This window comes from Calidris pugnax, unplaced genomic scaffold (assembly GCF_001431845.1).
Source record: "Calidris pugnax isolate Ruff unplaced genomic scaffold, ASM143184v1 scaffold188, whole genome shotgun sequence".
NCBI classification, from domain to species: Eukaryota; Metazoa; Chordata; class Aves; order Charadriiformes; family Scolopacidae; genus Calidris; species Calidris pugnax.
In genome coordinates this window covers 13,975,948-13,993,588 of record NW_015091257.1, presented here as the reverse complement: position 1 = coordinate 13,993,588, position 17,641 = coordinate 13,975,948, and the positions used below count along the sequence as shown (strand labels likewise).

The window sequence follows — 17,641 nt, the reverse complement described above, 5'->3', positions numbered from 1 at the left end:
GAAATATTTTTTGCTCTCAGGTTATGTTTTCAACTGTTATTTGATCGCTTTTGAGCCATTAAAGAACTGTAATGATAGTCCTTTATTAAGATGTAAATAATAGCTTCAAGGAGAGTATAATCAAGTCATTTCAATTCAGAAATATGATAATGTTGTCAGGATTCTTCATTAAGTCACATTAACATTGACTTTTCCTGTTAAGGAAAAAAGTATGACAGATACTATATTCCAGGGATTCGCTTGAAATATTATAGTATTATTCTGGTCTGGAACTTTTTGCTGCAGGTTAGTTTCTTTTTCTGAAAGCATTTAAGTGTGTTAAATCACTAGTTAAAGGACTGAACACCATCCCCCCCCAGATTTTAGTGACCAAGCAAAACCAGTATCCTGCAGTCTGACTACGAAAGAAGTAAAGAGGTTAAATTTCATCCGTATCTAGGACAACAATTTCCTGCCATGACTTATATTTTAGGGTCTAATTTAGCCCTTTGAAGGAGATGAAATGCAGTAGCGTAGACAATATGAAAATTAGGGAAGATTTTTTTGGCTTTTTACTGTCTTAGCCATTTAAGATGCCCAGACAGAATGTAGGACCTCTGTGATGGAAGCTTTTTAAGAACAATTTAAACATAGGCTTCTTAGTGTGGGTGAATTTATTCAGAACAGATTATATGGTCTTTATAGCCTTATCTTCTGTAACTTGCATAGGTTTTAGAAAGATAAGCTTGGGAACTGAGACACGATTAATAGAAGATAAAATGGAGACGGTAGGTGAAAAGTTGTTTTGGACCAGCTGGCTTTTAACATTCAGGCCTTAATCTTTGTGTTGATGTTTTGTCTCTGGTCCTTTTCGGAAAATGTGATGTAGATGGACCTGGCTGACTGTCAGGGTGTGAGTACAGTGGTATGAAATGTAGTGTTCAATATTTACACTAGCAGAAGCTTTGCTTAGCTAATATTGTAGTTTCTGTCATTAGAAATATCTCGGATAGTAGTACCTTATGTTATATCTGGTTTGACAACAGTGCTTGATGTTGGCTTGGCCTTCTGGCAAAAAGGTTTTAAGGACATGGTAGATTGTTTTCTGTATGTCTCTTAGTCACTTGGGTGCTTCTAGAGGTGACTTACCACTCAGAAACATTGGTGTGAAATACAGCTGGTGAAAGAAGTTGGCATGATAGTTTGCCTATGATACATCAATCTGAAGGACCATCTACTCTAGCAGGCTTTCTCCAGCAGTGGCTGAAAGCACATATGTGAAAAAGGAGAGAGGTTTGTAGAAGTATTCCTAATACTTGGCTGTGTACAATCCAGCACCTTCCAAGCCCAGAATAATGCTTTTATGCTGAGTGGCGCCTGGACGAGCTTGATCTATTTTGTTCAGTTATATTTTGGTGCCATCTCAACTTCTAGCACCAACAACATCCTGTAGTAAGGAGTTCTGTACTTGAGTATACATTCTGTGGAAAGGGAGGTATCTTTTTTCTTGCTGGTAGTTTCATTTGTTGTCTTTGTGTTCCTGTGCTGAAGTGCATTCTTGTACTTCCAGTACTTGTACAGGAAGAGACAGTAAATAGTCATTCATTGACTTCTTCATATCCATCTACATTTTGTAGATCTATATTGTAGCTTCCCTCAGCTATCTGTATTCCAAACTTGTCAAATCCTGTCCTGTTTCATTTTTCCTTTTTGTGGGATCAGTTTAATTCCTTTGATCACCCTTATTCTTCTGTACTGTTTCCAGCTATGACATTTTTGAGCCACTGGAACCAGAAGTGCACGTGGTATTTAAGACTTAGTGGTATTGTGGTGGTGTCTGGTTTGGGTTTTTTCCTGTTCCTTCTATAACTATTCATGAATTGGTATTTGGGATTTTTGGACTACTACTGAGCAATGAACTAATACTGTCATAGAAATATTTATTTTAATTCTAAGATGTCATTTTTGAATACATCAGCTAATAGCCCATCATTGATCACAGAACTGGATTATTTTTAATTACTTGACACTGAATTTCATCTGTTACTTCCTCTGCTGAGCAACTGCTCAGCTTTACAAGATCTTTTTGTACATCTTTACTGGCTCAAACAATTGTTCAGCAATTGCCATCTCATGCTTTACTTTGTCCTCAATCATATATGAATCAAATGGCACAAGCCCAAGCAGAGATCTCATCAAGATTTCTCTAGAGTCCTCTCTCAGCTGTGGAAATTTGTCTGGTTATTCCTGGCCACTGTGGTTTTTTCCAAGAAATTCTTTAGAAGGATCACAAAGATCTTCCCTTGTATCCATTGCCAGCTAAGGATTTTTTTTAAGAGGCTGTGGTGTGAGATGTTGTCAAGTGCAAATCCACTGAATACATCAGTTGACTTCAGATTGTCTGCTTGCTTATTGACTCCTTAAAAAAATCTAATACTAGATTTGTGAGATGTGACTTTTTTTCTACAAAAGCTATGATTTGGTTCTCCCACAACACATCATGTTTATCTTTGGGTTCACTACCTCTGTTCTGTAGAAGAGTTTTTAGCAACTTGGCCAGTACAAACATCAGATGCTCTGCCCATAGCTAGCTGGATAGAGTGTTGGTTGGCATCGCATTAACCACCTCTAAATCTCTGAATTTGAGGACAAACTTGCACAGCACTATCAGTAGATTGGACATCTCATCTTTTGATTTCCTTAAAACTCCTAAGTGCTGTATGTCCTCCCAACCCTCTGCTGTTTGTTTTGTTTCCATTTCCTGACCTCTATTATGGGTACTGTGTCAGAGAACTTGTTTCAGATCCCTGTGAAGAGGGCTTCTGATGTGGGAACTAATGCAATGAGCTTCCTTGGAGTGAGTATGAATGCAAAAAACCATTCAATCTTGTTGCTTTGGTATTATCTTCTGTTTGCTCATTCTGAAATTTGATCATCTGTTGGGTCTATGTAACTTCTGCTTTTGATAGCCTTTAAAAAGGCTTTTTAAAGTTTGTTATCTTTTGAATGTTTTTCTATTAATTCTTTTTCTAGGCCAAACATATTATGCTTTTCTATTTAGCCACCATAGATGGTAGTTTTTATTTTACTCAATTGGATAATAGAAAGCTGTCACTATGCCTAAGAATATTCTTGTATTGCTCTGTAGCTGGTTGTATCTGATGGTTATGATTGAAGTAGGTGGCAGATGACTGGAGATTGTCAGAGCAGTTTCGGTTTGCTGTTTCTATATAAATTCATTTTACTGTTTAGTCATTACATGTAAATGGCAATTACTTAGGCAAGTTACCTTTCTATTTATAATAGAAATAAAACCTTTTCCATAATAGAGAGAAAACAAAAGAACAACTGTGGACAAGCCATTGATTTCACCATAAAGTAGTATCTATCATTTAGATATGAACAGCATCTGGAGAGGGATCAGTTTTTATATGTCCCTGATCCTCACAGTCTTACAAAGCTGGATCTTTGATGCATAAACAGGATGGAAGGACTTGTGAAGAAGGAACAGCTCTCTGTGTTTTACAGGAGAGAATTATAACCAAAGGAAGGTCATGTCGTAATCTAAATAAAAACAGTAATACGCTGTAGCTTTTATCCTTAGTCCCCTTCCTTCCGTCTGTTCGTCCTCTCCCCTCCCCTTCCACATTGTGTGTCACCTCGTCACTTTTCTCCCAGTTCTGTGCATTTATTGTCAGTGAGAGCAATCTTCTTTCATTACGCTAATCAGCCTGTGATGTTAAAGGTCTCCTTCAAAAGCTGTCTGCAGCAATAAGAGTAGTACAGGCTCAAGCAGAGATTAAAAAGTATCTTATTTGTCTGGTTTATGATTTCTTAGTTTAGTTTTATTTACTTTTCAGATGTACTCTCGTTATTACTTTGTGCAGATTTTTCCAAGTGAGCTACTGGAGGTGCACTTCTCTGTGATAATGAAATGATGTCAAAATAGCTGGGCTATATTTCCATCTGTGTTGTTCACAAATGTGTAACATCAGTATAAACTTAAGTACTACTCTCTAACATTTGCAGATGAAATGAAAGAAGTGTTGGAATATTTGACAGAGCCACAGTTAAATCTGTGGAAAAACTCTGTGTTGTTTAAAGTAGCCAAAAAAAAAAGCCAGATAGGCATGGTAATTCTTAAGTTTCATTAAAGAAAGAAACAAATATTGAAATGGTACAATTTTGTACTGCTAGAAGTTTCATTTTTCTCTCAGTGCAGCCAGCTGCTTCTCACAAGCAGGTCACAGTAGTTAAATCAGGCACATACAGTAAGCAGATTTATGCTGTCTTCAGAATTGTACATGAAAAACTCCTCAGTGCTTCAGGCTAAAATCTGATTTGCTACATTCTCTCACATGTTAAGCTTTTTTTATATGGTATTAATGTTTCTTGGCATCTTGCAGCAAGGCCTAGGTGGTGCTGCTACGGGGTGGTAATCACTTAAGAAAAACTAAAGGTTTTGCCTTTCCCAAAGCTGTGACCTTACTGTGAGTCTGGTCTCCTCGCAGTCTTACCATATTTATTTATAAGGTAGCGGTAATTTTCTTTGAAGATGGAAGTACTCCAACATGTGTATATGTGACTGTTACATGGAAAATATTTTTTTTAACTTTCTTTTCTTCAGGTCTTGTGGATACTAACATCAACAGTGGTTGTGTTGCCCAACTAGTGGATGGGACTGAGTGGATTTTTTTCCAAATCTGTGTTTGTACATATATGCTATGTTAAGAATATCAGTACTATCATGCGAATATTGAGACAAAACAAATTGTGGCATTGCACTAACTGTGCTCTGCATTTCTTTTTGTCTTCCCCTGAAGCTTGTTGCATTTTATTGCTTCATTTTGGGTCCATCTTTCATCTTGCTGATGCTATTTGGGGAAAAATAGTGGTAAAACCTAGGCAGACTCAGTAATGAGGTGAAGAATCAGGATGTTAAAACTCTTAGCTATTGTGTAGAGCTAGGCTTTGCCAGACTTATTGACAAATTCATCATCAGCACACCTAAAGTATCTTAAGGTAACCCAAGTTTGTGCTGCTTTGACAGTTTATTGGGTATTTACTTGCTTCTTCCTTCTCAGAAAATCAACAAAATGCCTTTTTTTTCCCCTTTTGTCATAGCAGAATCTAAAATCTAGGAATAAGAAAATTTCAAGCCATGATGTCCATGTCTTTCCAAGGTAGATGGATGTTGAAGCTTCCAATGCAGTGTTGCTTTTTTGACATCAAAATGATGACTTATAACTGGTTTTGTATCATAGCAACATATCAATTAGTATCTTGTATCTACCTCTTAACCAGAAATGCAGTAATCCACACACAGATAGAAAGAGGTGGCATGTGTTACAGATACTTATGCTTTTGTATGGTGCTCTTGTTCAACTGAGACATAAGGACATAAATTTTTATAATCCTTGGCAGTAAGCTGTTTTGAAAAATTGCTAATCTTTTCCACCTCCTCTCCCAGTTGTCAAAACCATCATGATAATAACTTACTGTATTAAGGAAGGTTAATTTTATAGTTTAAATCCTGGGCTAGAACTCAGGAGGTATGTTTTCATTACTTCCACCGTGGAATGTGCACATGGATTTAGGGTAAGTTGCTAAATCTCTTCGCCTTAGTTTTTTTAATCCATAGATGAGAGAAGGGTCAGGATTTTATATTATCAGAAGAGTATCTGGGTTGCATTTCACTGGAGGCACAGGAACAATACCACAGTACAAATAGAATCATCTCTGTCTTGAAATAAATGCTGGTTTAAACACTGAATTACTGTTTCTACTGTCCTAATTGGCACCTTCACCTGAGGTAGCAATGCTTTGTTCACAGAATGTATGGCAAAATGGGCACCTACCTTGCTTTGTGTAATTTTAGTTCAGCTTTTTAAAGCCTTGTCTTGTAATTGCTGCTCTGTGACAGTAACTGAATGGTAGATTTCTAATATTTAAATATGACAAATCCGAACCTATTTTCCCCTTGCTTTCCATAAAAACATAGAGCGAAATCATCGCTGTGGATTATCTGAGGGAATTTTACTAATTAGAATTGCATGAGAATTCAGGCTTCTGAGCTGTCATCTGCCCCAGCCCCTTGCCAAGCGCTGGAGGTTTCAAGTAGCTTCAGATTTCATCCTTGTCTTAAATATCGGACTTATTCTGGCAAGAGATGTTGGGGTGAAATTTTGCAGTCCTGCGTGTGTCTGGGCCGTTTGCTTGCGTTTGCAAGCAGAATTTGGCTCTCATCTGGAGTCTAATCTTTCATGTCCTTCTCATGCAAATAAGCTCAGTTGACTCCAGTGGATCTGCTTGTGCAAATGAGGGCTGAGTTGTGGCAATGCATCTTCCGGCTGTGAGTTCCAAGATACTGGGTTTGGCGTTTCTCTTACGTACATTGGATGCACAGTTTATAGGTGTTGGAGTCTCATAGAATGGTTTTAAGGAAAAAATGAGAATATTTTGAGGGAGCAGTAATTGAAAGCATGAAAGCTGTTTGCGTGTGGCATGAAGGTATTCACCTCGCTAACATGACAGTATAACTAGAGCTCTGTGACCTTTGAAAACTCCATTTAGTTGCTAACGTTATTATGGTAAAGTATGTTTGTGTAGCATGTTCTCTGTTTTTTAGTTATTAAGGACGCCGGTATGGTTTTTGGGTGTAGGTAAGAGACTTGGGAAAGAATGCCACGCAATGCATCCCACTCCTGAAACTGGAGCCGTGGATATTTGTGTAGAAGAGCAACATGACACAAATGCTTGATTTTGTTTGTGCAAATGAGAAGGCCTTTGTGATGCAAAGCAGCATCCTGAAAAGGCAAATGTGCTTTTTTGGTTGTAAATATCCCAGCTAAATACTGCAGTAATTGCAAGCAGAGCTTGGCATTTTTCCTCTCTATTCTCTTCATCGTTATATTTTAACAAGTTCTCGTGAGACTATTAAACCGTCTTAGCTTTTGGAACATGTGGCCTAGTGGGGATAACTCTGTCCACAGATGCAGTGGGTTGCCAGCTCGATTTTGCATGTCTTTTCATTTCCCTCCAGATCCTGTGACCCAGCGTAACCTTTGGTCTCCCTCTGAAGGCCGGGGTGAAGGAAGTAAGAGCAGGTGACTGATGATCACTGTCAATACAGCCTGCAGACAATATGGGAATTACTTTAGCAGTCTCCCACTCCCTTGTGCTCCCCCCCCATCCTCTCTTAAATCAACAAATGCAAATAGCAGCCTCCTCATTTGCTGTGGTCTCCGGGAGGCTGCCCAGGCAGCATGGGCTTTGTTGCAGTCCTGCCTATGGAAAAAAAGAGGCTTCAGCCCTTGGCAGAAGGAAAAATACCAAATGGGACCTGACCCCCCCCTCCCTTAATGGTTAATGCTGCTAATATTTGGTCCTCTGGCGTATACAGGTAGGAAGATGCTGAGATAAGGGTATGTGGTGTGTGTGTTTCAAGAGGGCAGCCTGAAGTGGTTGGAACTGTTTGCATTGTTATTCTTTGTCTAGTAAATGCCCTTCTGGAAGGGAGTAGGGATTGCCCAGCGTCCCGAAACTCATACCTGTGCTCCTAGAACCTGTTGACGTTGCAAGTGGCTATGTATTTAACCATAGCTGGGTCTTTGCTGTGCGAGAATGGAAAGGCAATTGGTAGATTTCAACGTAGGCAAAGACACAAAGAATTTGTGAACCAACATTTCTTTCCAAGGTCATGATTGTTTTGTTAAATGCATAGTTGTGTGGCACAGATAAATAAAAATAGCTGCATTTTACGTTGGTGTAAACATAATACAGGATACACTATGTAGTACTGTATTGTGCAGCATACGGTTGATATTGTTCTGCTTTCTAGACAAGCAGCTTAATGTGAGTTGTCATTCAGCAGTTCAGAGACATTAGAGTAATGCTATGCCAGCATTGCATTTGGTTAAAATTCTATTCCTCTGTCATTGCATATGAAATAAGTTTGGCATACATAAATAAAAGGAAGGTGATCACTTTGCACATCCAGAAGGTGGTCCTTCTTAGATACCTAGGGATATCATGTTTGTATTTGATGTATTAGGATTGCAGCCAGCCATAATGAAGAGATTTCTTCTGAACTGGCATTTAGGAATATTAGATTAGTAACCGAATCGGACAAATAGCAATGTATGTAAATGCTGCTACAGCTTTAAAAATGTGTGTCAGTAGTACTTATATTTTATAAGAAGTCTGTTTGCAGTGTGTATTTCATCTTACAGTGACATTTTCTATTGCAAATACTTTTTAACAGTTAAGTCCTGAATAAAATTTCAGAGTTAGAGTAACAGCTGTAAAGCTAGGTGCTGAACTGTTAAGGTGGATATCACTCATAGAGCTAGACATTAAAACTGTTACTCAGTCTTAAAGTCTGTTCTTTTCTCAAGACCTCATTTCAAATATATCTTCCTAGTTTTATTTTGTTGTATTTGCTCACCAGAAAGCCTCAACGTAGTAATATTTTGGGAAAAGAAATATCCCAAATTCACAAAAATCCAGGAAACTATCTATTTAGCAGCCCCCTATGCTCCACTTTCTGTCTGCAGTTGTGCTTTGGATCAGACACTGGTGACTGACACAGTCAAAGCCTGCTTGAACCCTACCTTGCAATACTTCTAAGTTGTGTCACTTTAAGTTCATAGTATTTAAGGTTAGGGTGAATCATGAAGTTTCATCATCAGGAGGATGCAAAAGGCTGTGGTAGAGGCATTGTGATACTAGAAAGCCATCTAATTTCGGTGTAAAGACTTCAAATGATTTCAAATACGTTGTGTGTTCCTTTCTCAGACATCTCACAATAAGGGTTGTTTGATGTCACAAAAATTTCCCATTTTCATCTTCTACTTACCTCTTTCACAGCATCTGCATCTGTCTGTCAGCAATCAGGCCAATAAAAATAGAATATTTGTTGATCTTTTTGGACTTGGTTTTTGTTGGCTACAGGTACTGCTGTAGCATGGTGCGGTGCATGTTTTCATTGAGGGTATGTCCTTATCCGTAGGTTCTGTTTGACATCCTTCTGGTGTTCTAATCAGTCCAATATGAAGGGAATTGTTAAAATAAAATCATCATTATTGCTTCAGAGGAGAGTGAGTTGGGTGGAAAAGGTTGCTAACTATGAAGTTCAATGAAATCTGTTTAAATCTTGCAGCTTTGCATCAGGTTATAATATAGTCACATCATACATATGTTGGGTCAGTTTTGTATCGGGTTGGGAGATTCAACATAGAACCAGCTTAGTGTTAAGAATGAATAAAAATGATACTTTTTTTGATTTTTGGAAGTCCTTCTTCCAAATAAAATTTTAAGTCTGGGTGGCTGCAGGTAGAAAAATCTGGGTATAGTCATGTGAACTTAACTTTCTAAACTGGCATCTCAGATAAATGCTCATTAATGATACTTTGCCTATCATCAGTTTCTTCTCTTCAGTCAGATGATTTTCTTCACTGCTCAAAAGGTTTGTAGCTCCCTAGAAGTAGTTGGCATGTCTTGTAATCGTGGAAACTGTCCTTAGAAGTGAACAGATATTTTATGGGCTGTATAATTTGTGAAATATTTTGAAGGCCTTCTTGATGAATGGCACTTTACAAATATTTTATTGTAAAGAAAATTATGGGAAGCATTTATAAGGTGAGTGGATTCATTGTTTTTTATTTTTATATGAATGTTTTTCTTTTAGGAAAGACCCTCTAAAATAGCGGGTATAGAGAGTTCTCTCTTGGGCTTTATTGAGGTTATATAGTTTTATGCCAACCACTTAAGTTCAAAATATCCAAGTATATTATTTTACAATATAAATTGTGCACTACATTTTTATTTTTTAAGCCTTTGTTAGAAAAATTACTTTCCATCGTTCATTTTGAGGTTTTCCTCCCCTCCCCTTTTGTTTTTGTTTTTCCTCAGTTTCCATTACAAAGAGCAGTGCAAAAATCCAATCTTCCCCTTCCAAAGTGACCCGGCGTTCAATGCAGTCTCCACAGAAATCTGCTCCAGTACCAGCGCAACGGGGCAGGAAACCAGGTCGGGGCAAACCCCCTGGACAGTCTGCAGTTCCCAAGAAGGGCAGGTCTCCTAAAAATATTCCCTTGACAAAAAGCACCACTCACACTGAAAATCTTAAAACAAGGAAAAAAAGTTTAAAACCTGGAAAAAAGGTTAGTCCTTATCTACTACTTTACTTTATATTGCAAAATTTTGTAGAGAGATTTTTATTCTTATTATGATTATTTAATTTTCTGTCTTCTCTTCAGCCTTCAGGGCTTTAGTGTTTTCATCAATTGATTGCAAGAAAAAGTTTAGAATAGTTATTCTGGAATATTTCAGTATAAGCTTCTGCAGATTATTTTATTCCAGAACAAGATTACAAATTGCCTTACGAGTGAATTGTTGGTGTTAGAAATTACTATTCTGGAATAGCCATTCCCAGTAAAATTCCAAGAGCCAAGGAGGCCTTTATGGTTTTCAGTTTGGGTTATTTTGTTACTGAACCATATACATAGTTTGCTTAATTTTTTTTTGTTTTGTTTGGTTTTCTGTTTTATGTTTAGAAACAAAGGATTAGGAACAGTCAGGGTTTTGGTGCAAAATTTAGGCATCTTAAGCTTACAGCTGGATTTGCCCAATGGATCTCTTGGATACCCTCTAATCCTGGAGATGTAACACGAAGCAGGAAGCTTCTTCCCAGGCCATATGTTTCTCCAGGTGTGGGCCTAATTCTGCCCCTGGTCTGAAAGACGTGGTGTCTTTCTGCATCTCTCCATTCCAAGCTGAGTCAGACCTGGGTGGTTGGCAACTGCCTCCAGCTGCAGCTCCTTTGGAGCTGTTTGACCAGGTACACCCCGGCACTGCTGAAACCCCCACTTACCCCTCCCACCAACACTGGTGGGTAGATGATCCCAGAATGAACTAGTTCAGGGAGCGAAACTGGTAGACAACTAACCCAGCATCCCTCCCTCTTACTGTCTTCTTTGTCTCCTCCACCCCACCCAAAAAGCACAAATGCTGCTGCAAGGAAGGACAGGGTCACAGCGGAGCAGATTTAGGCAAGTCTTGAATTGGCATGGAAGTACAACCTACTTTCTGAGTCTTGTTCACCCACTGCAAGCTGTCAAAGAGTAGCAGCCCTGCCATCTCTTTCCCCAGACAAGTTGTGTCTGTCCCTGTGCTCTTTCTCCTTTGCACTAGCACCTACAGGGGAGTGGGGGGCATTGTTTTTTTTTTTCTGGAATTTAAGGTTGTGGGTTTTTTTCCACTGCCCTGCCCCCCAAGTTTTGAAAAGTTGAAGTTTTGGGTTTTTTCTCCTCTGCTCTGCGTCACTGTGGGCTATGGGATCTATTGCTAGTGATGTGTGGGAAAGAGTGGAGTAATGGCACAGGTGGGACGTCTCTCTCCAGCGATAGAGCTGGTCAGTGTAAAGTGCTAGTGAAGCAACATTATTAGAGCATTCCTAGAAGGCTCTAGCACAAAACTGGAAGCAGGCACTTTGTTGAAATGATGACCACAAGGTTAGAAATGATCCTGGGGTCGAGTGCTGTCTCCTCTGCTGCCTGTCCCTTCCAGTCAGGTATCCAAACTGGTAGGCTACTGATGCAAGTGGCCTCCAGCTTTGTCTCTAGCTTCTGGCTTTACACATCTCTGGTGTATAAAAGTGCACAGAAACATAGATTAAACAGTAGAAGGGTGCTCCCATCCAGGCTTAGCTTGTGGATGGGGTGTTCTCCATAAGCCTGGGGGGCTTTAAAGGACAGCATTGAACACCGAATTTTCATATCTTAAGGATGTACTTGGGTATGGCAGGATGTGCGCTTTCATGTAAGACTTTTGTTCCTCTGTGTCTCATGAAAAAGAAATTGAGAGACTTTGTGTAATCCTTTGAAGAATGATTGGAGGCATCTCACCTGTAGAGGAGGCTTCTGGCCTCTGAACACTGGGTGTCTGAAAGTATCTGCTTGGAGAGCTGCATTTGGCACCTGGTCTGTGTGAGGTACTTGGGGGAATTTGCTTGGGGAATGGGGGTTACTGCTGACACTCCCTGTCTTAAGGCAGTGAATCTGAGATACCTCTGCACGCTCCTGGTTTCATCTGTGGGATGAGGCAACTAAGAGTTAGATTTTTGCAGAATCTAAATTTGGTATCTGTCTTGGAGTTTTACTACATTAACTTTTGCATTAAAAAACTTAAACAATTAACTCCTTTTGAGAATCCATGGAAGGTTGTTACTGCTTTGGTACATGGTTAAATTGCCAGGATGTTATACATATGTGCAAGCTCCTCTTTGGACTGTGACGCCTGTTAGCATGAGGCTGAAGAGAGGAAATGGCTTTGTGGGAGTTCTGCACAGACAGGGTGTATCTGACATGGAGTGCCATACAGCCTGTACACCTCACAATACATAAGCAAATATAATGCAAGTGGTATGTGCCTAGAGATTTAAAAGTGCCTCTTTTTTTCTTTTTTAAGATCGATCCAAAAAAAAAAACCCTCTAGCTTTTCAGGCTAAGTTATTGTGCTTCAGGTGTGAGCTGGCTATGTAGTAGTTCAAAACCTGTGTATTTGGGGAGATTGGTCTGTGCCTGATATACTGTAGAGTTGTCTGACTTCCTTTGCCCTTTTATGTTTGTTATGCTGTGATGTTTATCATTGTGCAGGTATTAACTTTCCTTATACAGCTAGGAATGTTGAGCTGTTGTGTCATGCATGAGATGCATGTTGGGTTCTGTCTTTGGTTTGTCTCCCTCACTTTGCACTGTATAGTTTTACTCTCTCATAATGAAGAAGAAATATCTTTACGGCTCTTACATCTCTTTCATTATTTTTGAAAGTACAATTTGCGTAACAACGCAAAGAATTCCTTCCAGAATTTCTTGAGGAAGTGCCTTGGTCTGAGCATGGCTCACACATTTGACCCCACAAGAAGAGTGGTTTTAAGCGTCAGGGTAAAGCCTGTGAAGTTGGCCATGTGGTGCCAGACTGTGTGGAGCTCTCTGCAGGCAAAGGGAGCTGGTGTGCCCTCACAGCTGGCAGGGGCCAGCCGGTGACACCCTGACCAAGCAAATGTCCTGAGCCCTGCTGGGAACGTGGCCTGCCTCGTGAAAAAACATGGCTTTGGGGTCGCAGTTTGCTGCTCCTCAGTTTGGGGTTGCAAAATGAGAACCCTGGCTGAGCAAGCATAACATGCTATGTTTGAAAGACTTGTGCTCTTTCCACCTTCTGAAGAAGAAGGTAGGAAATGGCCAGCTAGCCTCGTTAGTGTGGAGGGAGGATAGCTCCTCTGTCTTACAGTTCAGCGTTTGTATCCCGTTTTGATGTCTACATTTCTCCCCATTTCCTCCTCTTTCCCCTCAACTCGACCACCTGGATTTTGCAGTGTGGTGACAGACAACTGGGCCTCCAAAGATTCCCTGCTCCAGAGGAACCTTCAGGAATGTCAGACTTGAGATCAAAAGCTCAAACTTGCCAAGTGCGTTTTTCTTCTCTGTATTAAGCATGGAGGGAGACCTTTCTGTCACCCAGTGTTAAGATACGTAGGCAATTCCTGACAAGTAATAAATCAGTGCTTGGTTCAGTGTCTGACCTGAGCTGCCATGTCTCATTCACAATGCAATGCCAAGCTTTGGCAGTCTGTTCCTTATGTTCATAGCGATTCCACCCAGTGCCATATTGTCAAGTAGTTTCTCTAGCCAAACTCATCTTCTCTGAACTGTAAAGGGCACGGAAATATTTTTTTAACGTGCCCTGGACTTCAGAAGAAAGTTAATTTATTCTTTATAGGTGTTGTGAAGAAGTTAAGCTTTTAGGAAGGTATAAATTTTGATTGCTTTCTACACGATTTTTTGTATTATATTTGGAAAATATGCTGCTTCTAAAAAGGTGAAGGATGAATAGTGATAAATGTAAAAGGGCTTAGCCTCCCTTAGCAACTTGACTGGATTTTCATTTCACTATAGATCAATTTTAGCAGTAAATCCTTACCACGTGAGTAGCCAGGTCTCTGCTGCCTTCAGCAGTGTCAAGACCTCAGGTAATCTCCTATATTCCAAACTTTTTTAGTAGGTAAGAGAATGAGAACATGATCTGTTCTCATGGAATAATAAATGGTGAAGGGAGAGGTGATGAACTTTTCTCCAATTCATTATTTTTTTTATTTCCATGTATTTTCACAACATGTCAGAGTACATTAGAAATGCCTGCCTTCCTTCTTTTCTAAACCCCATTTCAAACCAAATTACAACAAAATCCTCCTTTCCTTAGGTGGAAGGTAATGCACGTTGACCAATTTCTAAATCTCTGTGCTGCCAACTCTGGTTGTCTGTCATATGATATGCTGCAAATAAGTTTGATGTGGGAAAGGAAAAGGTTTTTGGCAGCCGATGTGACTGGATTATAACTACGGGTTTAATTTGATACCTTGTGTAAAGCACCAATTCCTAGAAGTGACTTATTGGGAATTTCAGTCCCTTTTGAAACAAGCTGAGGCAAAATCTAGGTGCACTGCAAAATTGACATCTAAATGTGACTCAGGTTTTATATGGATATATATACACAGCCCAACTAACTGGTTTGAGTTGTGATAAACCCAGATGATTGGAAGGATATGGACAAGAAAATAATCCAAAGCACCTCTTCTATGCTTCCTAAGGTTTAGATGGGTCATGAATTAGTATATAAAGCTCATTCTTTTCCCACTTTTCAGATAGAGGTACTTTCCTTCTTAAGTCATTTATCATCCACTGCCTTACTTAAGTAGCTGTAAATGCGAACTGACAGTTTCTGGTCTTCCTTTCTTGGACTTCATCTTCTCTGCTCTATGTAGTACTTTTGTAATAAGGAACCACACACCTTTGGTAAGGTGGTAACAGATAGCAGAAAGATCTTGCATACTTTAAAAAAAAAATTAAACATCTTCGGTAAGGTGGTAACAGATAGCAGAAAGATCTTGCGTACTTTAAAAAAAAATTAAACATTTTGGCTTTTGTTTTTTTGTCTCTAAACAGAAAAAAATCTTGCCGGAACAACTGACTCCTGCATCACCTTCTCCTCATTCCTCTCCTGAGGGGGACAGTGGCACTACACAGATAATTAAAGATGGAATTAGTTTGTCTGGTGCAACTGCAGCAGTTATATCGACAGGTAAAAAAGAAAAAAAGACGTTTTTAGTGTGAAATGGCTTCCATTTGAAGCAAATAAGTACTGTCATTTTATGGCAAATATGCTGCAAACTTATTACAGTAAATCATTATCCAGCTGCCTTATTTTTTAAAGATATTTGTAGGTGGCAGTGTTACTTTGCAGAACTAGTGTTTTGATGCCCGCATTACAGCAAGAAGTGCTGGAGCACAGGGGCTTTTGATGGATTTGCTGGACCTGGCAGTTTGTTCCTGAGGAAGGAAACTGTACAGTTCTTTCATGTCTGTCCCAGTCCTTAATGTATGAAATGGGAGTAGATGTAGCTGAAAACCTATGTGATGTTCTGATGTCATGCAGGCTGTACTGCATAGAACAAAATGGAGATTTTGTCTCTCTATAGCCTTACATGAAAAGAAACTCCGACTGTTTAAACCAAGTAAAGGCAGTTGGAAATACACTCCTCCTTCCTCTTATGTTTACTTATTTTGGAAAAATAATGAAATATATCTTGAAAAGGGCTGGCAAAAGAGAAATAAGCTAGTTAATGAACTAACTCGTTGAGGAATTTGCAACCCTGTAGTGAACAAATTTGTATGTTGTCAACTGAAATCTCAAGAACTTTCTAAAACCTCCACAAATTGTGATAATGTTGTTTGGGGTGCTTTTTTACATTTAAGAAACTGTTTTTACAATAGAAGTTGTCAGGTTCTTCTTACTCCCAACTTCAGTGATGGATGAGGGGAAAGTATGTATGTGTTTCCTAGAAAAATAAACCTTTCAGGAGGCAGTTGTTGTTGAGCCCAGACAGAAGATGCCATGAAAACTATTTTTGCTGCTTTGTATCTTTGATTATTTGTACAAATAGGTTTCCTCCAATTTGCAGAGATGAGAGAGTGAGCAGATATGCATGAAGGCATAAGATCATTAAAACACTTATAGAAATACTTCATTTTTAAAACCCCAAGTTTTTAACTAAGTCCAAATAATACTACAGTTTAGAAGAATATGGCATTCTTCTGTATAAGAGAATGTTTAGGTTGTATGCCGGATCACCACAGCAGCATGTTTTTTCATTAAGCTCTAATAATATCTTGGGTGCATTTCTGGTCATGTGATAGCCAAGGCTAAGAAGAAAAAAATTCTTCTGTTACAGCTTTTTCCCCATGTTTTTCTGGCTTGCCGTTCCTTTGAAAGACCATTTTGCATAGTCTCTATAAAAAGTAATTTCAAAAGCCCTATTTGATTGTTTTGTGCTAAGCTTTAAACCACCTTACAGTGTTTATAGAGGAGTACATTTATTTTACTTAGCAGAGAAAGCCAAGTTGCCTTATGGAAATCCTACATGAGTGGTACATGTTGTAGTACAGATGTCCTTCAATAGCCATTATAGATGCATATAGGACCATTATAGATGCAAATGTTAGTCCTATACTGGCGCTTAAGAATGAGCATCAGTGGGAGGTACATACCATAGGGTTGTCTTTGTTGCAGCTTCTCAAACAGTAGAAAAATTAGGGCAGTAACTTGGTAAGGCCAGTTTTTCAGAATCGCCTCCGAGTAGTTCAGAGTTACCTGATAGTAGTTCTTTCTTTACTGGAACTAGTGTATGAACGGATTATTAGTCAAAATAAAAGATAAGCAGGGATTATGACAGCTTTGTTATGTTAGCAGGGTAGAGAAGGGCCTTAGAGACTAGAACGAAGTGGATTTAGGACTCGGGCAGGAGAACCTTGATAGAAGAGAGAGGGGGCACTTTTTGCATGTTCGGAAAGTATGTGTGCATGTTCAGCTTCTTGAGTTGACCAGTATATCTTTTCCTCAAGTTTAAAACTAAAAAGACAGTTTGCAGTTCTAACTTGGAAACATGTCTTAGTTCCTCAGCAGTAAATATGGCTTGTTCTTTTTCAGTGTGTGTTTATGTCAACAAGCATGGAAATTCTGGGCCTCACCTGGATAAGAAGAAGGTTCAGCAGCTTCCAGATCACTTTGGACCAGGTCCTGTCAATGTGGTACTTCAGCAGGCTGTGCAGGCTTGCGTGGACTGTGCCTATCAATCTAAAACAGTCTTTGGATTTTTGAAATCTGGCCATCATGGAGGTGAAATGATAACTGGTATGTGGAGATGCTTTGTTTCTTCCTATTTTTCACTTGGTTGTGAACTTTGAGGTAGGGCAGAACTGAAGTAGCTACAGTGAGTTTATATTGCTTTTGTAACTATTTAAGCAGAGTCAAGCATATATACTTGTGAGCTACTTTATTAAGAGTAGTTCTTACTCTTAAGAGTGGTGTGGGATCTATCTCACTTTGGGTCCGGGGTGATTTGAACAATTCTTTAAAATAAGAATTTAGCAATAGCAGTGCTAAATTACATATACACAGTACAATTAGATTCTTATGCTAAGTAGAGATTTTGCACCTTATTTAGCAGCTGTAGCCAAACATTTGCCAAGTAAAAGTGCAAGTGAAATATCAGCTTTATTAATTCAAGTCATTCGCATAATCTTACTCATACATAGTGTTTGTGTTC

The 17,641-nt window shown here is 39.1% G+C and overlaps 1 protein-coding gene across 6 annotated transcripts in view; it reads left to right on the top strand.

Moving 5' to 3' along the window:
- SCML2 (sex comb on midleg-like 2 (Drosophila)) overlaps positions 1–17,641 on the top strand; it is a 72,571-nt gene that overhangs the window by 39,861 nt on the left and 15,069 nt on the right. For all 6 annotated transcript variants that reach the window (XM_014960464.1, XM_014960465.1, XM_014960463.1 and 3 more), the window contains 3 exons: positions 9,892–10,142; positions 14,982–15,117; positions 17,023–17,226. In XM_014960464.1, the coding sequence (XP_014815950.1) occupies positions 9,892–10,142; positions 14,982–15,117; positions 17,023–17,226 (591 nt within the window). The remainder of the gene's footprint in view (positions 1–9,891; positions 10,143–14,981; positions 15,118–17,022; positions 17,227–17,641) is intronic.